Raw genomic sequence first — 23,491 nt, 5'->3', positions numbered from 1 at the left:
GTCTAGGGGTGTTTCTCCTGGTATGGGCTGAGTCCCTTGTTCCCCATTCATAGTAAGCTCAACTCCGATGTCTACTGCACTATTTTGGATGACAATGTGCTTCCTACGTTGCGGCAGTTTTAGGGGTTGGACCCCTGTTACTTTCAGGACGTCAATGCCAGTTGTCATGTTTCGACGTTAACCAAGGCTTGGTATGGTGCCAATGGAGTTCATCGAATGTACTGGCCTGCCTAGAATCCAGACCTGAACTCTATCGAAAACTTCTGGGACGAGTTGCATCGCCGAATTCAGGGGTGCACTACCCGTGAAAAATCGGTGAAGGAACTTCTATGTCTTCTCCAAGCCGAGTGGAAGAAAATACCACTAGCTGTCATACAAAGACTTGTGGAAAGTATGGCCCGGAGGGTCCACGCTGTAATTACCTCTCGTGGAGGCTTTACCAACTATTGATTTTGAATAAAGTTAGTTTTTCTTTTCTATCACAGGTGTCCAAATACTTATTGGTAGTCAGTGTATGTATATGAGCCAGTTTCCCTTAGAAAGTCCTCCACGAAGGCATCCCTTCCCTTAGGCAGACAGCCTTCGAATGCTCTGCCGTAATCAAATAAACCAAACCAACAAGTGGTAAATGTAACGAATTTTCATGGGTTCGTTATCCTTCTCACTCTGAGATTGAAAATAATAAAACTATCATTGAATGAAAGAGAACAATTAATTGAACTGCCAAATGACACTGGATTTAAAACGAGATTCCATGCATGCAGAAGGTACGGTTAGTTTCTGGACTTCATTACCAATGAAAACGGAATATAGCGAAATGTGCATTAATGCTTTACATATTATGATTTAGTTTGCTTTTACGTATTTGTGTGATTAAGAACTCAAGTAAAAACAAAGTACCAAAATCGACTCATGTATGTGCCGATCTTGAACTTTTAAGCTTTCCAACATAGATGCAAATAGAGAACAACTGTGCGAAAATCGACTAATCAGTCCAGCTAATTAATATCAGAATAAATATATATTTAATTTTTTGTTAATAAGATAAAGGTTATCCAATCTATAATAGTCTTGAATTATTAAAAGCGAATATAAATTTTCTTCTATAAACTTTATACCAGTAATTAAATTAGTTTTAATTAACTGTTTTTTTAATATAAGTATATTGGTAGTGACATATTCTAAAAGAATTATTTTTGAAGCAGATAACAGTAAAGTGGTCCATAGAAAATTCTAATTTATTAAAATGGTCATCATTTGGAAAAAAAAAAAAAAAACTTTAAAAATACTACTTTAGACGACTGAACTGCAGCGTACCAGATACCTTACCTCACTTGCAAGGATCCGATAAGAACACTTTTAAACTAGCGGCGTACAATTTCAAATTAATAAATAGTTTGTTAAATTCTATGAAATCAAGATGTGAGGTGTGCTTTACTTTTAGAAGTGATCACACGGCATATGCATTAAAGAAAGATTTATTTTAAAACAGAAAGTTCACTTTTCATCATTTTAAAGCATTACTTTGATATTAATCAATTGGCAAATATGATAATTTGTAAAAACTGTTTTAAAGTATTTTTCAGTAACAGTTTAAGTTTTATTTCTTTCAATATTCTTAAGTTTTGAAGAGCAGTTTTGAAGAGTCATTATTAATGCATCAGTACTACTGCCAGTCTTTTCAGATTTCCTTTTCTAGATATTTCCTGTTATAACAAGTGGATTTCTCCATATCTCTGGAAACCCACGGTAAGGATACTGGATTAAAAATCATCGTCCATATCGTTTCGAGAATGATCAGTTACAGCATGGTCCAATGTAAACGCAAAGGCCCATGTTTAAATTGTAATTTGCTGTTGCATGTTCAGCAGCATCTTAACTAGTAATACAAAAAGCTGAACTGTAAGTCACATTTCCCTATTGAAAAATACAAACACGAGCATCATAAGTGTCGCATTGCAATTTCAGCATATAAATTATTTTGGAATCAAAGCGGCGCAGGACCCTCAGCTGCGAGGAATTTTAGATCCGTCATGAAGAAAGGTATTTAAACATCATTTATTAATTGAGTTTGTATAATTACTTATTTTAGTCTGCCTTTTCATAAACTTACATTCATTAAGATGATATTACATTATTAAAGAAAGCAAAATATCTTAAATTATAAGCTAATATATGCCAAGTAGCAAAACTTCTGATGACCGGATAAAGCCGGACATAACGCTGAGGGTTAAGAGCCGCTTATTTTCAAATATTTGTGAAGACATGGACTTTGAGCACAGAAATGTATTATTACATGTAGAAATAAAGATGGATTTGAAGATCGTAAAGTTTAAGAAGCTTATTGTTTTTAAAAGAAAAAAAAGTTACATTTTTAACAAGAAAAAAACTTGATCTCCTTACTCTTTTCAAAATGACATATCGCTATGTAATCTGTGTCGAGCAGCACATCTTTGATAGCGATGTTTGTGCTACTTGGCAGAGCTTTGATACTTTACGTCTAGCTGCAAGCACTGGCAGTTATTTTTGACAAACTAAAGGATCTAAACTTTATTTGTTCAAGAAAGCAACAGCTATATATTGCTTCGAATGGCAAAGCTGAAGGTTTTATTGAAAAGATCAAATTTGGAAGAAAAGGGTGGAAAATGATTCATTCGAAATGTTTTCGATTGTCGAAAAAATTATTCTAGATCACTAAAATCTCTAGAAACACAATTTTACAAATACTTTATATCGAATTTTGATTTCAAACAATTTTCTTGTTTTCAAAAATCGTTTTTGATTGATATTAAATCACCTGCCATATGAAGTCCAACAGGAATTTGTTGAACTATCGAGTGACTTTAGCTTACAATTTCATTTTTCACAAAAAATTCTTCACTGAAGGAATCAGGGCTAAACTGAATCGCACCGTTTACTGATGTGAAACGACGTTTTCCCTTTTAACGCTTTTAATTCCAAATATCATTTAAAGCTAAAAAATGTTGAAAATGCTTTATGCCCAGCAGTATTACATATTGCACCAAGATTTAACTTGTTATGCAGCAAAAAAGAAGCTTATCCGTCTCATTAAAACGTTCTTTCTTTCTCTGATTTTTGTATTCTCGAAACAGATGATAAAACTAGCTTTTTCCGTTATATGTATACTGTTTAGAAAAGAAATAAAAAATATTTAATTTTTATGCCTTTATTTTATATCTAATACCTGGGATCGTGCAAAATTTGCGATGAGAAAAACGGGTCATGAATGAAAAATTTAATAAGCGGTGCTTTATAGTATGTAGCAAAACATTTCATTTACTTAGATATGTATTCTTATTTCTGACTGACCCTTTACACATATAATAATAATACAGAATAAAATCATATGATCATCGTATACTTGAGAAAGATTAGAATAACTTTTTAATATATTATCCATCCAACAAATTTAAAAGAACTGTTAACCGATTAAGCATTTCGCATAATTATTTAAATATGAAAGAAATAACTTACAAATATTATTTTTTGTATTAAATATGTAAATCTTTTTTATCAATATTTTAGAAAATGTCCCTGAAGGAGATTTGCTTGGTGTTACTTTTATCCGTCGCTTTGGTGGCTGCAGCAAGCAGAGGTACGTTTTCAAGAAGACATTATTTGATAAATAAAATAAGCTTCTATCTTAAAAAAAAATAAATATTAGAAATTGATTTAAGGGGGTGGAACCCAAAAATCTTAAAAAAATGGGGATTTCGCATTTTTGCATTTCCAAATTTTCTACACTTTTAGCTTTCTATAAATACCATTCTTAAATCTCTATGTAAATTAGAATTGTAAAAAAATCTAGTTTTAATTTGTCATCGAATGCTTTGATAAATGAGAATTTTTACATAAAAATTTGTTTTTCTCCCAACGTGATGTTTTTATATTTGATGTATCTTTTCTCAGGAACTACTGCAAGTAATGGGAAAGTAATCTAAATGAGAACAGAGGATATTACAGTTTCAAGGACATACTGAATTTTTCGTTTCCCATTTTATATTATTTCATCTACATGAAGGTGACATTTCCTAATAATCCAATTAATGCAGTTCTGAAAGTTTTCCCTGTTTCTCTTTCGTTATCTTTTAATGAACTTTTCAATTTCTGATCCTTTTACTTCTGTTTGATACGGAAACCAATAAATAATCCATAATTGTTTCTACAGTGATTCATTGAATTTCGAATGGCTGTCTCAAGTCTGTAAAACTAACCGTTATGTCTATCGAAAATTGTTTCATCAGTTCTAAATATGCAGGGGTGGAGGAAATATTTATGTAACAAATGGTTCTCCTAGCCCTTTGTTTAACGACGAACGGCGAAGTTAGTCTTTCCTGTAATGATTTCTTCTGTTCTGACCACCCCATTCGCAAAAGTATAACAAAATATAGAATAGCTCTGTTGTACTCCCATTAAAATAGTGCTATTTTAAAAATCACAACAAAAGAGCGCCTTTTTATTTTCTTGTACTATATATTTCTAAGAAGATTTTCCATTAAGTGTACAGATTTCTTTAGTTAGGTTTTAATATACGACTGGAACGGAAGGAGTAGGTCTTTACTATTGTAGTGCTATATACGAGCGAATTATTATGAAAAAGCACGCTGTCAAAGAGACTATTGATGAATCTGTGAACAAATGCTTTCCTTCTGATTGTATGGGATGCCTAGTTGCCGTAATGCCACTCTTATTATTACAGAAAATGATATCATCCGTTTCAGAAAATAATTTGCTTTCTTATTTTCTGCAAGGTGCTTTTGCTGTTTCAACCTGCAGACTGATATTTTTTTTAATTGGATAATTCTAGATCTCATACGATTATTATATAGTATTTCTTATACTATTTTGTGCAGTTATTTGGATAACGTTTGATTATGACAGTGTTGACATTCTTTTGTTTTTGATTCATCTTGATTACATATTTCCAGGTTATGGCAAAGCACTCAAGGGCTATGTGCCTACCCGAAGGATGCCTTTGTAGAGGATTTAGGGAAGATGGCAGGTATTCACATTATACACGGGAAAGCCCTCAAAAATCATCCGCGCATGCAACCGTTCGCCTGGGTTCGGTTCACAGTATTCACAGGTCTTAACCATTCGGTTACTATGGGGCAAAGTCATATTTCAAAACATAAGGGATGAGGGAGCGGTTCTGTATTAAGACACGTGCTTTCAAAACTTGCATATCATTCAAAATGATAAGAACACCACCGACAATCATGTTTGTTGAGTTTTAACGTAAAAAAGCAAAACAAGGTGTAATTATACATAAATATGAACGGAAATGCAAATGTAAGGTATTTTCTCCCTCCTAGCCATGTATCTTTGTGGTTCAATTTGAAAGCAAGTCTGACTTGCGATCGGAAGGTCAGGAGTTCGAATCCTGGTAAAGGCATTGCACATTCTTTTCGTCTCCTGCTCCGCAATAAAATGCCTAATAGTCACCATAGAGTACAGTTGCAGAGTACTCCGCTGACATTCAGTCTATTCATAATGGCTTGGCAAAAGTGCTTCCTAAACTATTTTTAATTCGACGAAGCGGTCGTTTCAAATAAAATGTAATACTTATTCAGGCAGCTCATCCTTATTCAATTAGCTGCTATTATTTATTTTATTAAATTTTATGAATCTCACCATTCTGCAAGTGGAAAAATATAAGAAATTGGAATAAAAAGAAAGAAAGGAACAGTTTAAATCCCACAAATACGGCAGTTTTGAGTTTGTTCATTGTTTTAACTTATTTCTGTTTGTGACTTTCAAATGAGAATCTCTTTCGCATTTTCAAGATCGTGTAGCATTTCATGATCGTTTGATACGTAAAACTATCTACTAATGCCTGCTTTACCGAAAACTTCCTAAAATTTCTAAATTAATATACCTTTTACGTAAAATATCTTCAACATAACACGTGACGCCATTGGATGTGTTAGTTTCTCGCAAATTCACTTCAAAAATTCAAGGTTGTCTTATTTGTGAAGTCTTATATTTGGATTAATAATGTAATTTGGTTTTCTTAATTCATAAGTAATCTTTCTTTCATTCAACAGACCGGAACCGGAAGAAGTATAAAGTTGTCTGCTACCTCGGCAGCTGGGCGAACTACCGACGTGGTGATGGAAAGTTCCTCATCGAACACATCGACCCTTTCCTCTGCACCCACCTCGTCTACGGTTTTGCGAAACTCAGCGGTAACAAGATTGCCGCCTATGATCCTTACCTGGACTTAAAGGAACACTGGGGCTTAGGTAAAGATTTAACTTATAAGAGAAGTTATAATTTTTTTTAGGCTTAGGGAAAAAAGTGCTTGAACATTCTTTGATTATCCGAACTCTATAAAGATCAAGTTCGAATAAGCGGTTTGTTCAGATAATTTATTTTATTTCTTAAGAAACCATTATTCTCAATAATTTATTATTTAGTTGTAAAAATTAAGTTTCTTATTTAGACATTAACTCTACACTGCATGGCGCAGCGTTTCGTCAACATAAATTTAGATTACTTTCCTGAGGCATCTATCTCGTTTTCAGATGAAAATTTAATGAATCTAGTGAATGTTCATGTGCGTTCTTAGAGCACGTTATCCTTAATTGCATTCATAGATGTCACAGGGTGCATAGAAATGTAGCTGATACCAAATTATGTAGATTGCATTCGTAATATATTTTAGAACTGACTGGGTTTCGAGGTTTCAAAAATTATCTTGGGGTTATACGCGTGTGATAGAAATACAAAGAAATAAAAAAAAAAAACCGACAATTTTATTCTCGAATAACTTTCTTTGGTGTATAAAATTTTGTATTGTTGTTTAGCAACATCATACATTCAGTCAGAGTTTGGTGACACTTTGTACCCTGTAAATCAGCTGATTGCTAAATTTTGAAGCATTTCATTTTGCATTTGTGATTTTATATGCATTGTTTTCGTGAGTTTTGTATTATAAGATGAGTAGCGAGAAAGGCTCATATTGTGGAAAAAGCTAACAGTTAATTGAACTGATTGGTGAAATATGGTTTTCAACAACAATGCTTTGTAAAAAGGGATTACGACGTCCGATTTAATGATAGCAACATATTCAGTTAAACAGGTGAGGACACGGTGAATTGTATGGCTTCTGAGGTAAATGCTAAAACTAAAACTCGGCGGCACAAACAGCCCTTGGACGATAGTGCCCTGATATCTGCTATCTAGACCGTGTGTTCCAGGATGCTTGTACATTTTCCCTAGACAAGTGGTAGCTTGCCTCAGTCCACAAGCGAACTTGGTACTCATTTTATCTACCCACTCCAGGAATGAAAGGCTATGTCAACCTTATCTAGCCCAAATATCAAACCTCGGACCTGTGGTGGTGCTTGTCAGACGCGCTAGCCACTGCCCCACCATGCCTACTGAAGTGAATGCTATTACCCAAAAAAGGCCTTCAAGTGAAACTGACCCCGCTGGGCTGTCAGAAAATGCTGGCAGAATTTGAAATGAAGGATGTTGAGTGAAATAGCAGTGACGTTAGAAGTGTACCAAGAACATCTGGGCAAATTAAGATATCAAAAAAAGAATGGGATGGAATGGAAGGCTGAGAAGATGAAGTATGTGGAGCAACCTGTTCTTGGAATAGAAGGTTTACTTGATACTAGTCAAGGAAACTCCCTGTTAATATAAAATGCGTGTAATGCGTTTATAAAGCCATTTAATTATTTTCAATTTCTACTGTACAAATGGTTGTAGAGAGAAAGAGAGGAGTTATCATTGAATGCATGTTGTTGTCTAACAGCAACAAGCGATAAATAACTTATTAAATGCAGTAAAACAAGAAACACGCATGCACACACACTGATATGTACATACGCACTGGCAACTTTCGGAGATTTCTCTCCAAATTTGGTGATTAATTTTTATTTCGCCAAGCTAACCATTTCTTTTGGGGGGGGTGTTCTATAGCCATTTAATTGTAGCCAAGCCATCTATCTATATATGGCTATTAACTATAATTTCGCATGCAAATGCTTTACGCCGGCAATTTTCGCCATACGTGTACCAATTTATGGTTTTTTATTGAGCTGATAAATTTGCGCAGGAAAAAATTTGGTATTGCCATTTGAAAATTTTGAAATGTTTTCACCCTAATCATAACCGTGAGAGCTTTATTATTTTAAATCATAACTTTCTCTAGAGCACGTCCTGAAATAACAATATCTGAAATTTCATCTCGAGTGGTTGAGCAGATAGGCCGCTTAGGGTTCATATATCTGGGAAATATTTTATGGCCACTTTGTATATTCCTGCGAAAGCTGAAACTGTTAGTATGCAACATATATGGAAAAACCAATACAATGAGTTACTAGCTGATAAACTAAGGCGATGACGTAGGAAAACATGTAGGAATTGAGAATAAATTGAAGTATAATTTTATGCGAATACAGGAAATTCGGATGACAGAAAGACAGTAGCTACGACACTATATCGGGATTTGTAATACGATTTTCTGAAATGTTAGAAATCAAGAGTGAAATGCTGGCGCATTCCTTAATATCCTTAATAGCATACAGTTTACTTAAAATGTTTTTAGCCGAAATGTAACAGTTTTCATATAGCTGGTTTCCGAAGGTGAAATCTAACGGTTTATGGGCCATTGAACATATAGTGATCTGAGTCTCCAGCGACTCCGTTATTGCATTATTAATCACTGTCATAAACACCGAAGCGGTTTAAGCAACTCATGTAGAAATTGAGAATAAATTGAAGTATAATTTATTGAATTGGGTTAACTCTGCTGTTCTGTAGTTGAGCTTCATGCTGACTTTAGGGATGTGTATATAAACACTCTTCTACCTGTTAAATACGCATTCCAGCTACTCTGCACCATTCCATGAACCTTCATATGCGAGCTTCAAGCTTATGAAGAGGGTTCTAAAGTTCGAGTCCGAAATTTCCTGCTTTGCTGTTTCATTGGCACTTTCATTACCAAAAACTCCAGTGTATGCACGAACCCACTGGAAATTCTTTCTCATGTTCTCAGTTAGGAAGAGCAGTAGTCTCTGAATTTTTTTTCTAATTGGATTTTGCATTGTTGGCTTTGAATAGTCTAGAATCAGATTAGCTATATATTGTTAAATGCTGTTTGTATAAGATTTGTATTGCTCCTCTGAGAGCAACCAGCTCGGCTTGAAAGACTGAGTTGCTGGAATTTAGCCTTCGTGACCAGGTGTGGATTGCATCGTGTCCTAACATTTGGTAGAACCGCTGCTTGTATCCTGCTCTCCTTTGCAGACCATGTGTACACAAAACAGGATTTCTGGTACTGCTGGAGGTTTCAGGTCAATATGGATGTTGAATTCCGCTGTGTTCCAGGATGTTCAGGCGGAGCTCAATTCGTAATCTCTGTGATAGTGGAGACAGTTACAGAGTTTTGTTTTATATTTTACTCTCTGTGTCCTAATTATTTTATATTCTCTGAGATAAAGCAGAACTCACCCAGCATATTCAAGCCGCTAGTGGGACCACTATGGTGTTATCTGACAAATGCTCAGTAAAAATGTTTGTTGCTTCGATTCAAGCTGATTCATCATATGCGTACTGTAAATAATCGTTTAGTTTTAAACTAACCAGCTTTTGTTCAGTTTCTTATCTTTTTTGTCTTTCCTCAATTCCATTTCCTGTCAGAATGATATTTCATTTTCGCATGTTATGCAAAGTAGAGCAGAAAGATACTATTTAAGCTGATGTCTGAATTACTTCAGACAGAGCTTGTTCTGCCGTTTGGCCGCGAATTTTCGCTGTTTAAACTTGCTGTTTTACGGCCGTGCATATTAATTGACGGTTTGTGTACGTCGGTGATAGGGCTGATATTCAACTCGCGTTGATTATATCTAAGCAGTTTCAGCTAATTATTTAGTGTTAATATTTATAATTTTATTCTGAGTTGCAACCAAAAGTATTGGCTAAGTTTGTAAGCACCAGGAGTGCCGTCTGTGAATTCATTCTTGAGTTGAATAAAAGGGTCTCCACTAATACAATTTCAATTTAGAGAACAGTCGCTTCACAGTACAAGTAAAGATTTAGCCAGCAACGTAAAGTTAATTCAGGTAGAATCTTACAGATCCATAAGTGAACTCTATATGGAAGCCCCATGTAGCATTTCTCTTTCAGAATTATGGAATACGAAATCTTTCGCATTTGTGAGGATGCCACCCCCCCCCCAATATTTTGCTGCTGTTGTTTTGAGCACAGAATTCGATAATTTGAGCAATCTTTGCTTGATGTAAGAAATATGATGATGCCAGGTGATTCTGTCATCTGTAATGACATTTAGGTATTTGAGGGGTTCAACGAGGTTTATCTAGGGCATATTTGGCACGCATTTCGTGTTTTCTTCTGCTGGGACCTCTGGCTACAATATGCTATGCTTGAGACAATAAAATACTGTCGAATGGGCATATTAGTATGAATCCTATGCTTTCTCCCAATGAAAAGTATCTCAGAGCAATTTCGTCAACAAACAGCGAGTATTTCAATGATATTATATTCTAATTAGAAAAGAAAATAAATTTTTCACTTCTGAAAAATTAATTAAAGAACTAAGAGTTAAATATTCTCTTGAACATTGATAACATTAGCTGCATTGCGTTTATAAAAAGACTGAATTTTTCTTGTAACAAAAACTTCTATTAAAACTCGTTTTGCATGATTATAATGAGCTGGAGAAAAGTAAATGAAGAGACCGTCATGCTGATGACTGTGAATAAATGAAATATGTAAAATTTCTTTTACTTTAAAAGCTTAATATAAACTTTTAAAATATTTAATAATGATAATATTTCTGGTCTAATAAGAGAAGAAGCTTACTTTGGAAGTGGATGTAACTACAGGAGACACAGCAGTAAATTGTGGTGGAGATTCCAACCAAACTTTGGTACACTGCATCTGTGCAAATAAATATTAACAACTCGATTAAGAACTATTTCAAAAACCATAACTTACCTATTCGGATTATACTTCTGACAGTGTAATCGATATCTGCTGTTTAAGAAGATGCCGCAAACAAAACGAATGATTATTTTTGCAATTGTTGATAAAAGCTATTAGAATTTCAAATTATGCCTTGTGTTTTACTTCCCTTCAGATAAGCGCACTATGCCTTTAAACCAGTTTAAACCGGTTTTTTATTATCTGTATGCTATAACTTCAGATTTCGGATTCAATTTTAGGCAATTAAATTTCGGAACCATAAAGTGGAATTATTTTTTTAAATTACTAATTTTAGAAGAAAAACTTAGGTATGCAGTGCTGAGATATCTCATGATTTTTACAGAAGAAGGCGTGACATCTATTGACATAGTGCGCTCGGGAAAAGTTTAAAATAGTAAATTCACCCACAATTAAGAGAAGAATACGTGGCTGGAGCCCTTAAGGAGAGCTTTTTGAATGACGTTTCCACTAAAGAAAATTAACTTTTAATTTAATTAGCGTACAGATAAACTACTAAATTCCTACAAGACCAAGCTCTTTTGCATGCTGTCTAACTCCCGACAGAAGTAATATTCATTGTTTTTAATCCTACCAGCTACAACTATTTAGACGGAGAACTTATAAGGTATTTCTCCCGCCTTCTCAGCATACCTTCGTGGTGTGATGGTTTGCACGCAGGGCACAAATTCCAGAGGTCCGTGGTTCGATTCCTGGCGAAGGCGTTGCATATTTTTCACCTCGCCTGCATCCAAAAATAATCCTAATGTCTCTACAAACTTTACCCAGAAGTTTTTAATTTTTGACGTAGAAATAAAAAAAAATATATGAATTTAACTTTTCTCCAGTAAATCATAATATCACTTTTTCCTTCAGGTGCATTTGCGAGATTTAACAACATGAAGAAGGCAAACCCTGAATTGACTACTCTTATTGCAATTGGGGGATGGAACGAAGGGTCCATTAAATATTCCAAGATGGCTTCAAATCCTGCCTCAAGAGCCATTTTTGTTAAAAGCGTGGTAGACTTTTGTCTTAAGTACGACTTTGACGGTTTAGATATGGACTGGGAATATCCGGCTAACAGAGGAGGTGCTAAAGAAGATAAGGAAAATTTCATTTTTCTCCTTAAGGTAACACTAAAAGTTTTGATCTGTAATTTCGTTTACATAGATTATAAACGTTGTATAACACATATATTTCTAATGTATCTGAAAGACTGAGATATTATGACATTCATTTATACAACTTTTATACATGCCTGTAAACCATAGTAAGGAGTTAGCATATTAAGATAAATGTGTATTTCGATGACAGACCAAGGTGATTCGATGACAGACCCCAGCACAGTAACCTTCAGTATAAAGCACCCAAAGCCACGCTTTTATGGCTTGCTGAACCTTTATGTTGTTGACAAATTGCCTGCTCCTAGAACGGAATATTATGAGGCTAAGTATTGGTAATTGTTCTACGTATGTAAAACATATTGCTGGTCTTAATATTCAATCTCAGCATATTATATTATTAGAAAATGTGTACTATAATTGCAGTAGATACTATACATTTTCCTTCTTATAATCAACATATTCTAGACAAAGATTTTCCTTTATGTAATTCGCAACATTTTTATTAATACATTTTATACTTCATTTCACTCTACTATTTAAACATTTAATTTTTCCATATTTACTACATTTCTGGATGTCTGTGATACGATTCTTTGCTACAATTGTTCGCATATAATTCTTTGGCTATTACATATTTTTTCACCAACGTACACTTTATACACTTGCTTATAATTTACTTTTTCATTTCTTTTACAAAGTTTTCCTTTGCCATAATGTAGCTAATGTCTGCGCATATGTAGTCTAAATCAAAACTTATTTTAAACTTTTCAGTGTCCTCATTTGGTGGATCAAATATCATATCTCATTTGGTTCGCTTTTTACAGATATTTGAAGCACTGACATTTTTTGTTAATTTTCCGTAGAGTTTGGTTATCATAATTTATTTTCACTGGCCTGTGAATACTTTTTCGATGTTCGTTTCTTTAATACAGTAATGCTGACACGCTGTGCCTACTTAACCATTGTTTGAAGTATAAATGTTCTTCATAGTTATCACTGTTCTGCTCTGCCTAGGTGTCTCTTCAATAGTTCCAGCAGATAAAAGTCGGTAACGGCAAGACAGGGTTTTCCAGTGGATCTGTCATTGAAAGCACAGTGACAAGGTGGCTATTGGCGGAGTGTGGTTTGGCGTTATCGTGCAGTAGTATGCAGCTCATTTCTTTCAGAGAAGCCAATTTCATTTCGACGAACTGAGTCTTGCAGCCTCATTAGTGTGTCATAATAATGAGACGAATTCTTTCCTCCCCGTCCGGTATATAAATCTGCAAGAAACAAGCACTTGTGATTCTAAAAACAGTCATTATGACATTCTTTGAAGATTGTATTGTTTTGAAATTCTTAGAATGTAGGAATAATGGGCTTCCATATCATGAATGCTTTCTTTATCTGTCTTGTCACATGATATATCTATGCTTCATCGCCTGAAACAGTACGATGTAGAAACAATACTCCTTCCTTTTGGCACCGTCTCCGCTGCGACAGAATTTATGCAAACGTCCTAGGAGGTAAGCAATTTATCTTAATAGTAAAAAGAGATAAATCTTTATAATAAACCTCTCTCTTTTTTTTTTTCACGCTTGTGACTTTAAGATCTTTTCTGAGTTGCCACAGTGGGGTACAGAAGCATTAACATGTTTTCTGTACCCCAGCAAATTATGTAAAATACTTCGCACAGTTCTTGCTAAGGTGTTTATTCGTTAGGATTATCACAAAGTTGAACTCATGTGTTCCCCTGAATCAGCTTTTCAATATGCTGTAACTTGTCATCTAGGTAAGATTGTTTGGTTGTTCAAAGCTGTGCTCATCTTGCATGTCTGTCTCCCCATTATCAAATACTACTTCTTTTCCTCACATTACCATGCATAACATTAACTTATGTTTAAGTGAATGTGTAGTTTCCCTTAGAAGGAAGGAATTTCTCTCGAGCACGACATTCCCCCCCCCCTTCAGAAAGATAGCCGTAGTTTGCTGTATAGTAATCTTGTAAATCCAAATTCCATGGTCTTAGTGCCGTATAAATCTGCAATTTCAGCTGTTGATATACCATTTAATGGCAAAAAGCTGGTTACATTTCAATCTTCATTATGCGCATGAATATTTGATAAGATTTCTGTCAGTGCAAGCGTCGTACAATTGATGCCGGAATAAATTAATTGACAATAACATGTTGAAACAAGACCAGCACATGGCATGCAGGTAGGTATATATTAGGTATCACCGGGCATTACTAATTGTCAAGCTTCTGCCCCAGTTTTGAGGTAGAACACGTCGAGAAGCGGTCCGAGGATCTACCATCCCTCTTCTCCTACCACAACCTCAAACATGTGAATATATATATTGAACGTATATTTCAAGTGTCCCCTTGCCACACAGGTACTATACGGTTACAAACATTCAAACCTTCTCCGGGATTAGAAAACGGGCCATTGGTATGACAGTCAGCTTCTCTAACCCCTATATTAACTGGAAGGCTATATTAATTGGCATAAGGGGCCTTAAAGTGCCATCTATCAAAACAGTTCTCAACCATTACGATCTCTTTAAAAAATATCACTATTTTTTATGTTCGAAAGCATTCGAAGGATGCATGTTCGAAGGCATTCGTCAGGGACAGCCAGATATATCGATCATTTAGCCGTCTCATGATCAAGAACGTACTCAGGATGTACGAAGCTGACGGATATTGCAACCGTAAAAAGAAGTAGTGATACACACATATAGCCGAGATTTACACAGATTTTGAACCTCCACTCTTGATTTTGGTTCAGCTGTCCGCCTCCGTTAACCACGATACCGAACAGGGTGACAAAACTGGTAATTATATAGGAAATTATATTATCGCAAAAGGTCTGTGATTTGTGCTACTTATCCTCCTGATATAAATCAGATCAGAACCACAAGTTTATACTGCCAAGAGGAAGAAAGAGCGCCTACTACTGACGTAAGATTTTAAACTTTGTGAGTATGTGACTCTGGCCAGTTCTTTTTCAGTTTTAATCAAGAACAACCCAGAGAACGGAGTTTAGAGTTACTTGTCTTCCCCTAGCCGATTGAGGCCTCTTGAGGATGCTTCGTCTTGATGAATTTTAAGTACCTCCCTACTGCAATTATACTGTTCATCTATAAACACTGGGATTTGAAGCCGAGCCTAGTGATGTGGTAGCCTCTTCGCCAAACCGACTAATGCAGCTTCTAAAAGGTCTTATTACTTTATTTTGAATTATTATCACAATTACAATTACAGATCGGTTTGACTTCAAAAAAATTATATCTTGAAAAATTAGCCAGGTTAACAGCAACTCCTTTTGTAAGGCCAAACTTAGAGACAAAGAGAAAGCTGGATGTTTCGTTCGAGTACGTTAATCCATGCGATGTAGACTTGTCTAATAACCTAATAAACTCTACAGACTAAGATATCATATATGATGATAACATGGCCTTTAAGTGAGCTTATTGCCTCATGCATAACAATGTTCATAACAAAATGTACTCAGATTTGTTAAGCATCAAAGCCAAACAGAATATATAGAAATGTATATTACAGAAATATTAACGAATGATGTTAAAAACACAGAACTTTTAATACTGCAAGATTTACTTGATGAAGGTTTCAGAAAACAGACCAGGCAAATGTATTATATAACACCATAAGTTTTATTCATAACTTATGTGAAATTCGTGCTGCTGTAGAAAACTGTGAAACAGAAGTGAGCAAGACGGAATGTAAAGCATCCGCGTAGTTCGATTGGTTGGACAAAATTGAAAATAAAGTTAAATTTCCGCTGCTTGGAATTGAGGTTCCTCTAACGGTAATAAAAGTAATGACGTGGTGATAAGTAGTAAAGGTATCATTACTCCAGTAAAATATGTTACCAAGAGTCCGCTAATAATAGTTTGGAACACATCAACTACTTCTTTTAAACTTATGAAAAACTATAAAAATCGAATTTTTCAAACATTGAAAAGATGCATATGGAGGATATTTCCTTTCACACATTTCATCTTCATACGTATAAATTAGTTAAAGTAGTTATTGATAAATTTCTAAATGATGTGCTAACAGACGGAAAAACGAAAGATCTTGCCGGCAAGGCATTCCTTTCGAGATCAATTTCAAAGATTTAAATATGGAAGTGTCTATGATTTTTTAGTATTTTATGCAATTTCTAACAAATAAGAAAGCTAAAAAATTTAAATAAAAAAAAATAAACCTGAGAAGTAATGTTACTTCAGGATAACACTAGTGACATTTAAGCTATGGGGAGGAGATACACGGTGTTATAAATGATACAGATATGGAAATATACAAATTTGTCATACCCGCTATGGACCATCCAATGTGACTAAATTTCCCGTTTAGTTGATTTTAAAATTAAAAGAAAAAGGGGAAAAGAAAAAGTTTATTTTGACTACAGGAAATCATATTGTAGCCAAGTAAAATTTGCCAAAATATCTAAAAAAGTAAAAATTTCACAAACAAGCAGAAATCGGTAAGAAATAAAGAGAACTATAAAAACTCTTTTGATGCTGGAAAGGATAATTAAAGAGAAAAGTTTGCGAATAAAGATGGTGATAAAAATTGATGCAGTGTACTCTAGACCAAGGGAAGCAGTGATAAAAACATGTGAAACAGGAAACGCCTGGTGTGTAAAGTGAAAGATATTATAGAAGACTTTTAAATGTTTTAAATGTGAAGAACATTTATAATAAAGAGGTTTTTTTTTTTTTTTTTTTTTTTTTTTTTTTTTTTTTTTTTCAAATACAGTAGCCGGACACTGAATTGGGAGAAATTCGCGAGGAATGGCCGAACCAATAGGTCATTTAACCGTTTCATTTCAATGAAGTAGTACGGTCTCATCACGGGGTAGACAAATATTGCGGCCGTGAAACAAGGAGGACATACACAAAAAAAAACTAACCTTACGCGAGGAAACAATACTAACCACTACACCATTCAGGGTGTGTTCGGGACAACGCAGAAGTTGCCTTCAAGATACTGAGAGATTTCGTAAAGCAACAATGGCTAAAATCCATAATTTACCATAAATCAATGGCAGGATAAACGCTGCATTCTTTAGTTGCAAAGGCATAAATTCACTGATGGCAGAGTTCTAATTCATTCAAAAAGGTAACGCTGATGTGGAAAAGATAACATAGATGCTTAAAATAACGCATTCAAAACCATTCGGAAAATTTAAAATTGTAAACTATCTGAATTTTAGAAAGGGATAAGGTGGCGTAGAGACGGCCTGATCATTCTAATCAAAAGATCATTTACCTATTTAGTTACAAAATAACCTAACAAACGTAGCACTAAAGCTTGCGGTATGTTCTTGGAAAATAATCCGAAACAGTATTATTAGTAGCAGTTTATCGATTACCAAATAAAGACTTGTCAATGAGTATGATGCAAATCCAATTTTTGCAATTTTAAAGGGTGACTTAAAGAGCAAGCACCCATTATATAAAACACTGATTTCACAAATAGAAATAGAACTTTTATCTACCTGTTATTTTATTAGTCATAAAAACCACCTTGCAATTTCTGTCCAGAAGTACAAATACATTTCTCTTTAAATGGGCTATTCTGGGCATTTTTATAACTAACAACATAATTTAGGTACTTAATCTTAAGAACGTTAATAATGTATTGTCATATTAAGTTGCCAATAGTCTTCACGTTATTTAATATCTATCATTCACTTATTACTACAGTAAACTAGGCAACAGCATTTAAACCATTTCCTTTCTCTCCAGTATAATGAACATTGACAGAAACATTGAACATTGACCTTGCAGCATTTTCATTAAAAATAAAGAATGATTAAATTATTAATGCTAAATTTCAAAGCGCAATTAACAGGTTATCTTTTATCACAATAGTCACAGATTGAAAACTCAGTAGAAGAATCCTGGGAAAACATTGACAGCCAAAAATAGTTAAAAATGAATATAACGTTATCTGCTTAAAAAAATAACAGCAGATTTCAACTTCAAGAAAAAGAAATCAGATGCTTTTGTACGAGTTATCGCACTGAGATATAGAACGTTATTTTTGTAAATATCTGTCACGAATATCATTTAGTAGCAAAAGCCCTCCCTAAAACCTAAGAGCATCAGCCAACTACTCAGTAATAGTCACATTATTTACCTGTCCAGTGACATAGCAAATATCCTTGTGGGCTGTTATAAAGAGTTTAGCAATAATCACACTAGTTACTAAGTTGATGCATACATCAAAAACACTTCGCAGGTTTACTATATTGGAATGAACACTTATATTACGAATGTCAGATAAGATAGATATGTAACAATGTTTTACATTCGATGAGTACAATAAACAATTAAATACTTATATTACAGAAGCTGAAACAATAATTTAGCTATTTGGGGAATGACTGTGATGAGAGCTGTTTCAGATTATTGCGTTTTTGCAGCGCAGTAGGTAATGATAGCATATAGTTTCGATAGAGCAACATTGTTAATTTGAATATTATTCCACCACGCTGCGCGAAACATGGGTGCTGGTTTCTTTAGATGGAACTTCGCCGTCAAAGTAATTGTGGTCTGGACTGTCCATTTTCCTGCAGTCGCAGATGTCTGTGTTGGATAGACTAAACCTATGCAGATAGGCTTTGTACGGTCCATAACCTGTTAGGAAATGTGATATGCTGCCAGTTTCGCTCTGCAGATCCATGCTTACACTTGGGAGCATTGCATGTGTACGTCGACCCGTTGTTCATGCAAGGCACCAGAGTACAGCTCCCGACTCTGCTTGGTCGTTCTTGGAACTCCACGTACTCTCGTAACTCTCCACGCAACAGCTCGCGATGCATTCGACGATACCCTAGAGTACAGCTCCCAACTCCTCGGTTCAGTCGTTCCCGGAGCTCAACACACTCTCTCGACGATGCACTAACCGCGATACACTAAGAGACTCTTTCGGTGCACTCGACGACCAACTCGGCACTCGCTGACCGAGTGTCAACTCGATCGACGCCGCACGGACTGACTAACTGACTTGACACTAACTAACTCGATTCTTCATGTACCAGCAGGAAGAATAAGAACACGTATTCTCCACGTAAGAATTCGTTCCAAAAGTTCTCCATCCGTCCATGGCATATCACCAATTTTGTCGCTAAATGTCGCCAAAAGGGTGATTTCTCGCCAAATGTGGCACCCTGTCTTACCTTACATTTTATGGCAACACTAAACCTGCCTTGCGGGGAAGCTATCTTACCGCGCCTGGACATTTAGTAACAAAACAAATGGTTCAGTACTAATCTTCATAATAAAGGATGGCAATTCGATTTACCACTAACGACAGCGCGCAAGCGTATTTGCTGAAATGTCATTTAAGGATTTATAATTCATTTCGATCAAGAAGTCATAAAATATACGGAAGAATAGGCCATAAAATGGCCCGAGTTTGTACAGAAGATAAGGACAGTGATTGCATCAGTGATGAATTTTAACATAATAATAAATTATTTCTGAATTTGTTTCTAAAAAGAAGCCTCCATAAACTGGATGTTCCTTTGAATGTACGAAATGTTTTTCCAATATTATCCATCATATATTATAATTATTATTTAATTACGTTATTATTATACATTATTATTATTAAATTATATTATTATTTTACATTATTATTATTATTATATATTATTGATATTATTTAATTATATTATTATTATTATTAACTCATATTATCAATTATTATCTGTTTCTAATATTATTCCTTATTTAATGTCTTTAATTCCATAAACCATTCGAATTTATTCGCATATGAAATTAATTGATCGTTAAAAAATAATTTTTTTTCTATTTAATTAATGTCCTGTGATAACAAAAAAGTAATGTATCTTACTCTATAAATTAATTATGGTGTTCAGAAAAATCTAAGGTTTTTGTTATTTATCTAAGTAGATTTTTAGTTACAGTTAAAACACAAAGAAATCCGATATTCAGCCTAAATTCAAATTCTTTCTTCAGGATCTAAAAGAAGCTTTCGCGCCTTATGGGCTAGTGCTGTCTGCTGCTGTATCCGCAGGACAAAAAACTATCGACAAAGCTTATGACATTGCTCAAGTTGGAAAGTACGTATATAATAGTTGATTCATCTGAAAACACTGATTATTTATGTAATACATTAACTACTGGTTATCCTCAAATCAGTCTTAAAGTCTTAAAGATGGAAAGAAATGGAGTCCAAAATCTAATAATTTATAGATGTTCAGAAATTTGATGGATTTCTCCATTAACGTACTATAGAATACTTTTATTGGATGTACTAGATCCCATTTAACTGAAGAGAAGACCCCTCGAATAGTCAGGCTTCTTTTCAAAAAGCTAAAAATTGTTTATTTTTTAAGCTAAAACTATATAACTTGGTAAGGACGTGTGTCATCGGTCATCATGTAAAACTTTGTGTTGCCACTTTGCAAAGCGCCATCAGAAAATCTGGCGATGTAAAAGAAGTGTGTTGCCACTCGCAGAATATTTGTCTCTCGAATTTAATAAACAAACTAAAAAAAACTGAAAATTTTAAAAACTAAAATTGCTCAAAATCTTAAAAACAAGAGAAAGTTCACTATCTACATAAGATTTCGAGAAACCACTCCATGGAGTCCATACCCAGGGCGTTTATATTAGAACGTTGTCCTCACATCACCCGTCTTAGATTCCCGTAGCCGTTGTTGGTTCCTGGCTATCAGTTCTTACTAAAACCGTGACACTGCTGTATTAACTTTCTCTTTACAGCAGAGTCCAACTTTTCCACTACAGTGAAGAATCATTAAAGCTAACATTTTTTCGCGAATATTTGGAAAATTGTGATGAAATCGGCCAAAGTGAATTTCCAAAAAAACACATAACCGATGATAAAGCGAGGGCCAGTTTTTACTAAAATCATTTCATGGCACCGTATTGATTCTATACTGTTCTTCCCTTTTATTCCAACTGAGTGAAATTTTGCACAAATCACCTTGAACGAAGATAGAAGGAAATTCATTGTCTACCTGAGATTCTGAGAAGCCTCTTTACTCTGCGTAGAGCCCAAGCAACGTCGGAGCTAGTGTATTGTATCTACGATAAACTTTTGAACACATTTCTCTAAAATAAACTTCAAAAGATCCTTTTAAATTTTTTATCTCTAATTAAATCACATAAAAAATATATTATATGTCAGGTAATTAAAACGTTATAAAAATCTTTACTTTAATTATAATTTTTAATCTATTAAACCGATTTCCTTCTGCATTATAACTGTATGAAAAACTGAGTGTGCTGAAATTTAAATGCGTGAGTATTCACGAAAACAAAAAATAGCAATGTAAATCTCACAGTAATATAATGAAAGTTTCTGCTTTCAAAATTCGCCCTCTGGAATTTTGTCAATATTATTAGTAGTCCGCGGATAAATTTAATTCTATAATACAAAAAATGTACTGTAAATAAATTTTTAATAAATTATTAAGTTTTTTTATATTTCCGCTTTTGTAGTTTGTATACTTTCAAGGAGCTAAACAAAACAAATTTAAATTGCTACATTTAATAGATACTTGAAAGTCATATTTAGAGAAGATAGTTTAATAGATACTTGAAAGTCATATTTAGAGAAGAAATTTTATAGTTCACTATTTCTATGTGCAGTATTCTAAGGTACAGTTTGTATTTAAGATATGTACTTTGCTTCCCTAAATAATGAAGAAATTAACAGTTTGATTTAAAACAAAGCTTAGATACTGTTTCCGAACTCATTTATTCAACATTATTCAGTTAGCTACATCTACAGCTTCAATTAACAGGGCTTCGATTAAACCATGTTTGATTAAGAAGGAGTTTTGTTGATTCTGTCAAAATTTTATTCTGTTAGAAGACATTTCAAAAATCTATTAATATAAATTGAGAATGGAATACATCGCTTCATTGCAAAAAATCCAATAACGGAAAAATGAAACGGAAAATCCGTTATGAATTTCAGAATGGATACATTTAATAAAAATAGTTTGTTTAAAGGGTTCTGTTAGTGTAGCATAATATTTGAAAATGGAAGAAAAAAGTCTATCTTATATTTTTATGGATACCATAGAAAACTACTATGGTTTATCGTGATCGGAAAAGTGCAGAAAAATAAAAGAGCTAGAATATTAAGCAATAAAAGAGAGTTTAGGTAAATCAGGATTTTGCTTTCTTTGGTAGAAAACGTCCCATACCTTTTCCTTTATTTATAGCACGTATTGAAGAATTAAGCAATTAATATTAAGAAATAATAAAAGTGGATACATTTGATAATGCTAACAAAAAAAAAAAAAAAACTGAATGCATTAGAGATGCATCGAACAAAAAATATTTTCATTTAAAAATTACAATAATAGCATAATGAGTTATTAGAATTACAATTGTAGCAGTTTTCTTTAGTGTTCACTATTTAGGCCATACCAGTGGCAGAGTGGTTAAGAAACGGCTGAATAGTCGTATTTCGTCCAGTATTCGAATTCAAAAGAACGGGCTGACTACATGGCTGGTTTTCGTGGTTTTTTCCATGTATAACCTAAACATGGCACACTTTCTCTTTAGAGAGTCCTACGCAAAGGCACCCCTCCCCTTAGAGAGGTATCTCCTGTTTAGAATAACCAACCTTATTTGGGAATAAAAATAGAATTATCCCATTTTTGTTCTCTCTAATTTTTCATAGTTCTAGAATTTTTTTATTAGAAAAAAACAACGTGAAATAATCTGTGAAAATATTTGTCATATTTTTACATAAATTAACTACACTAAACGAAAATTTTCAATGATAAATGTATTAAACTTGAAACAGACATTGAGTACTACGCTTTGAAACCTATTATATTGTTACGAATTTTGGATAATGTAACATGAACGGCTTCAAGAAAAGCGAAGCTCTGCCGGAAAATAAGATTACAGGAGTGTAAGTCTAGTTGAGATTGAGATAAAGGACTATGTCGATAAATTGGCGAGATATCATCAAGCTGGTGATGGTTTTAGAAATGACTTTTTTTCTCCAAATTTCGCGAGAAATCGCCAAACTTCGCTAAACTTGGTGTTTGTTTATCCTTATATGTAACTTTAACCCTATATGACTCTCAGTAATTTCGAGAAATGGAAGGTAGAAATTTCTCGGCGACCAGGTGGGAAACTAGTATGTGAGACCGGTGAGTTTTTCAGTTTATAGACTTCGGAGTAATGACAGATCATCGTTCACGCTTCGCTCTTTATTTGCGGTTTGCATTGCGTTGTGTTTAATGTTCTTAGTAGTTTGAAGTGCTAACTACTGATTGTGCTCTGTTGTACTGAGAAGAGATGCAATAGTGCTTTTGCGGAGAGTTCCAGAGCTGTAAAGTGTTTCTTTTGGGAAA

The 23,491-nt window shown here is 34.2% G+C and overlaps 1 protein-coding gene across 1 annotated transcript in view; it reads left to right on the top strand.

Moving 5' to 3' along the window:
* The window catches only part of LOC118188298 (chitinase-3-like protein 1), a 47,797-nt gene that overhangs the window by 2,402 nt on the left and 21,904 nt on the right, over positions 1-23,491 (top strand). The window contains exons 2-5 of the mRNA XM_035358712.2: positions 3,547-3,616; positions 6,069-6,266; positions 11,854-12,110; positions 20,103-20,206. Coding sequence (XP_035214603.1) covers positions 3,550-3,616; positions 6,069-6,266; positions 11,854-12,110; positions 20,103-20,206 — 626 coding nt within the window. The 5' untranslated portion in view covers positions 3,547-3,549. The remainder of the gene's footprint in view (positions 1-3,546; positions 3,617-6,068; positions 6,267-11,853; positions 12,111-20,102; positions 20,207-23,491) is intronic.

Source organism: Stegodyphus dumicola, chromosome 7, assembly GCF_044657685.1.
Source record: "Stegodyphus dumicola isolate Sdum_Otavi_A_Nest chromosome 7, ASM4465768v1".
In the NCBI taxonomy this organism is placed as follows: domain Eukaryota; kingdom Metazoa; phylum Arthropoda; class Arachnida; order Araneae; family Eresidae; genus Stegodyphus; species Stegodyphus dumicola.
Note: the sequence above shows the minus strand (reverse complement) of the source record. Positions and strands in the feature narration are given on the sequence as shown.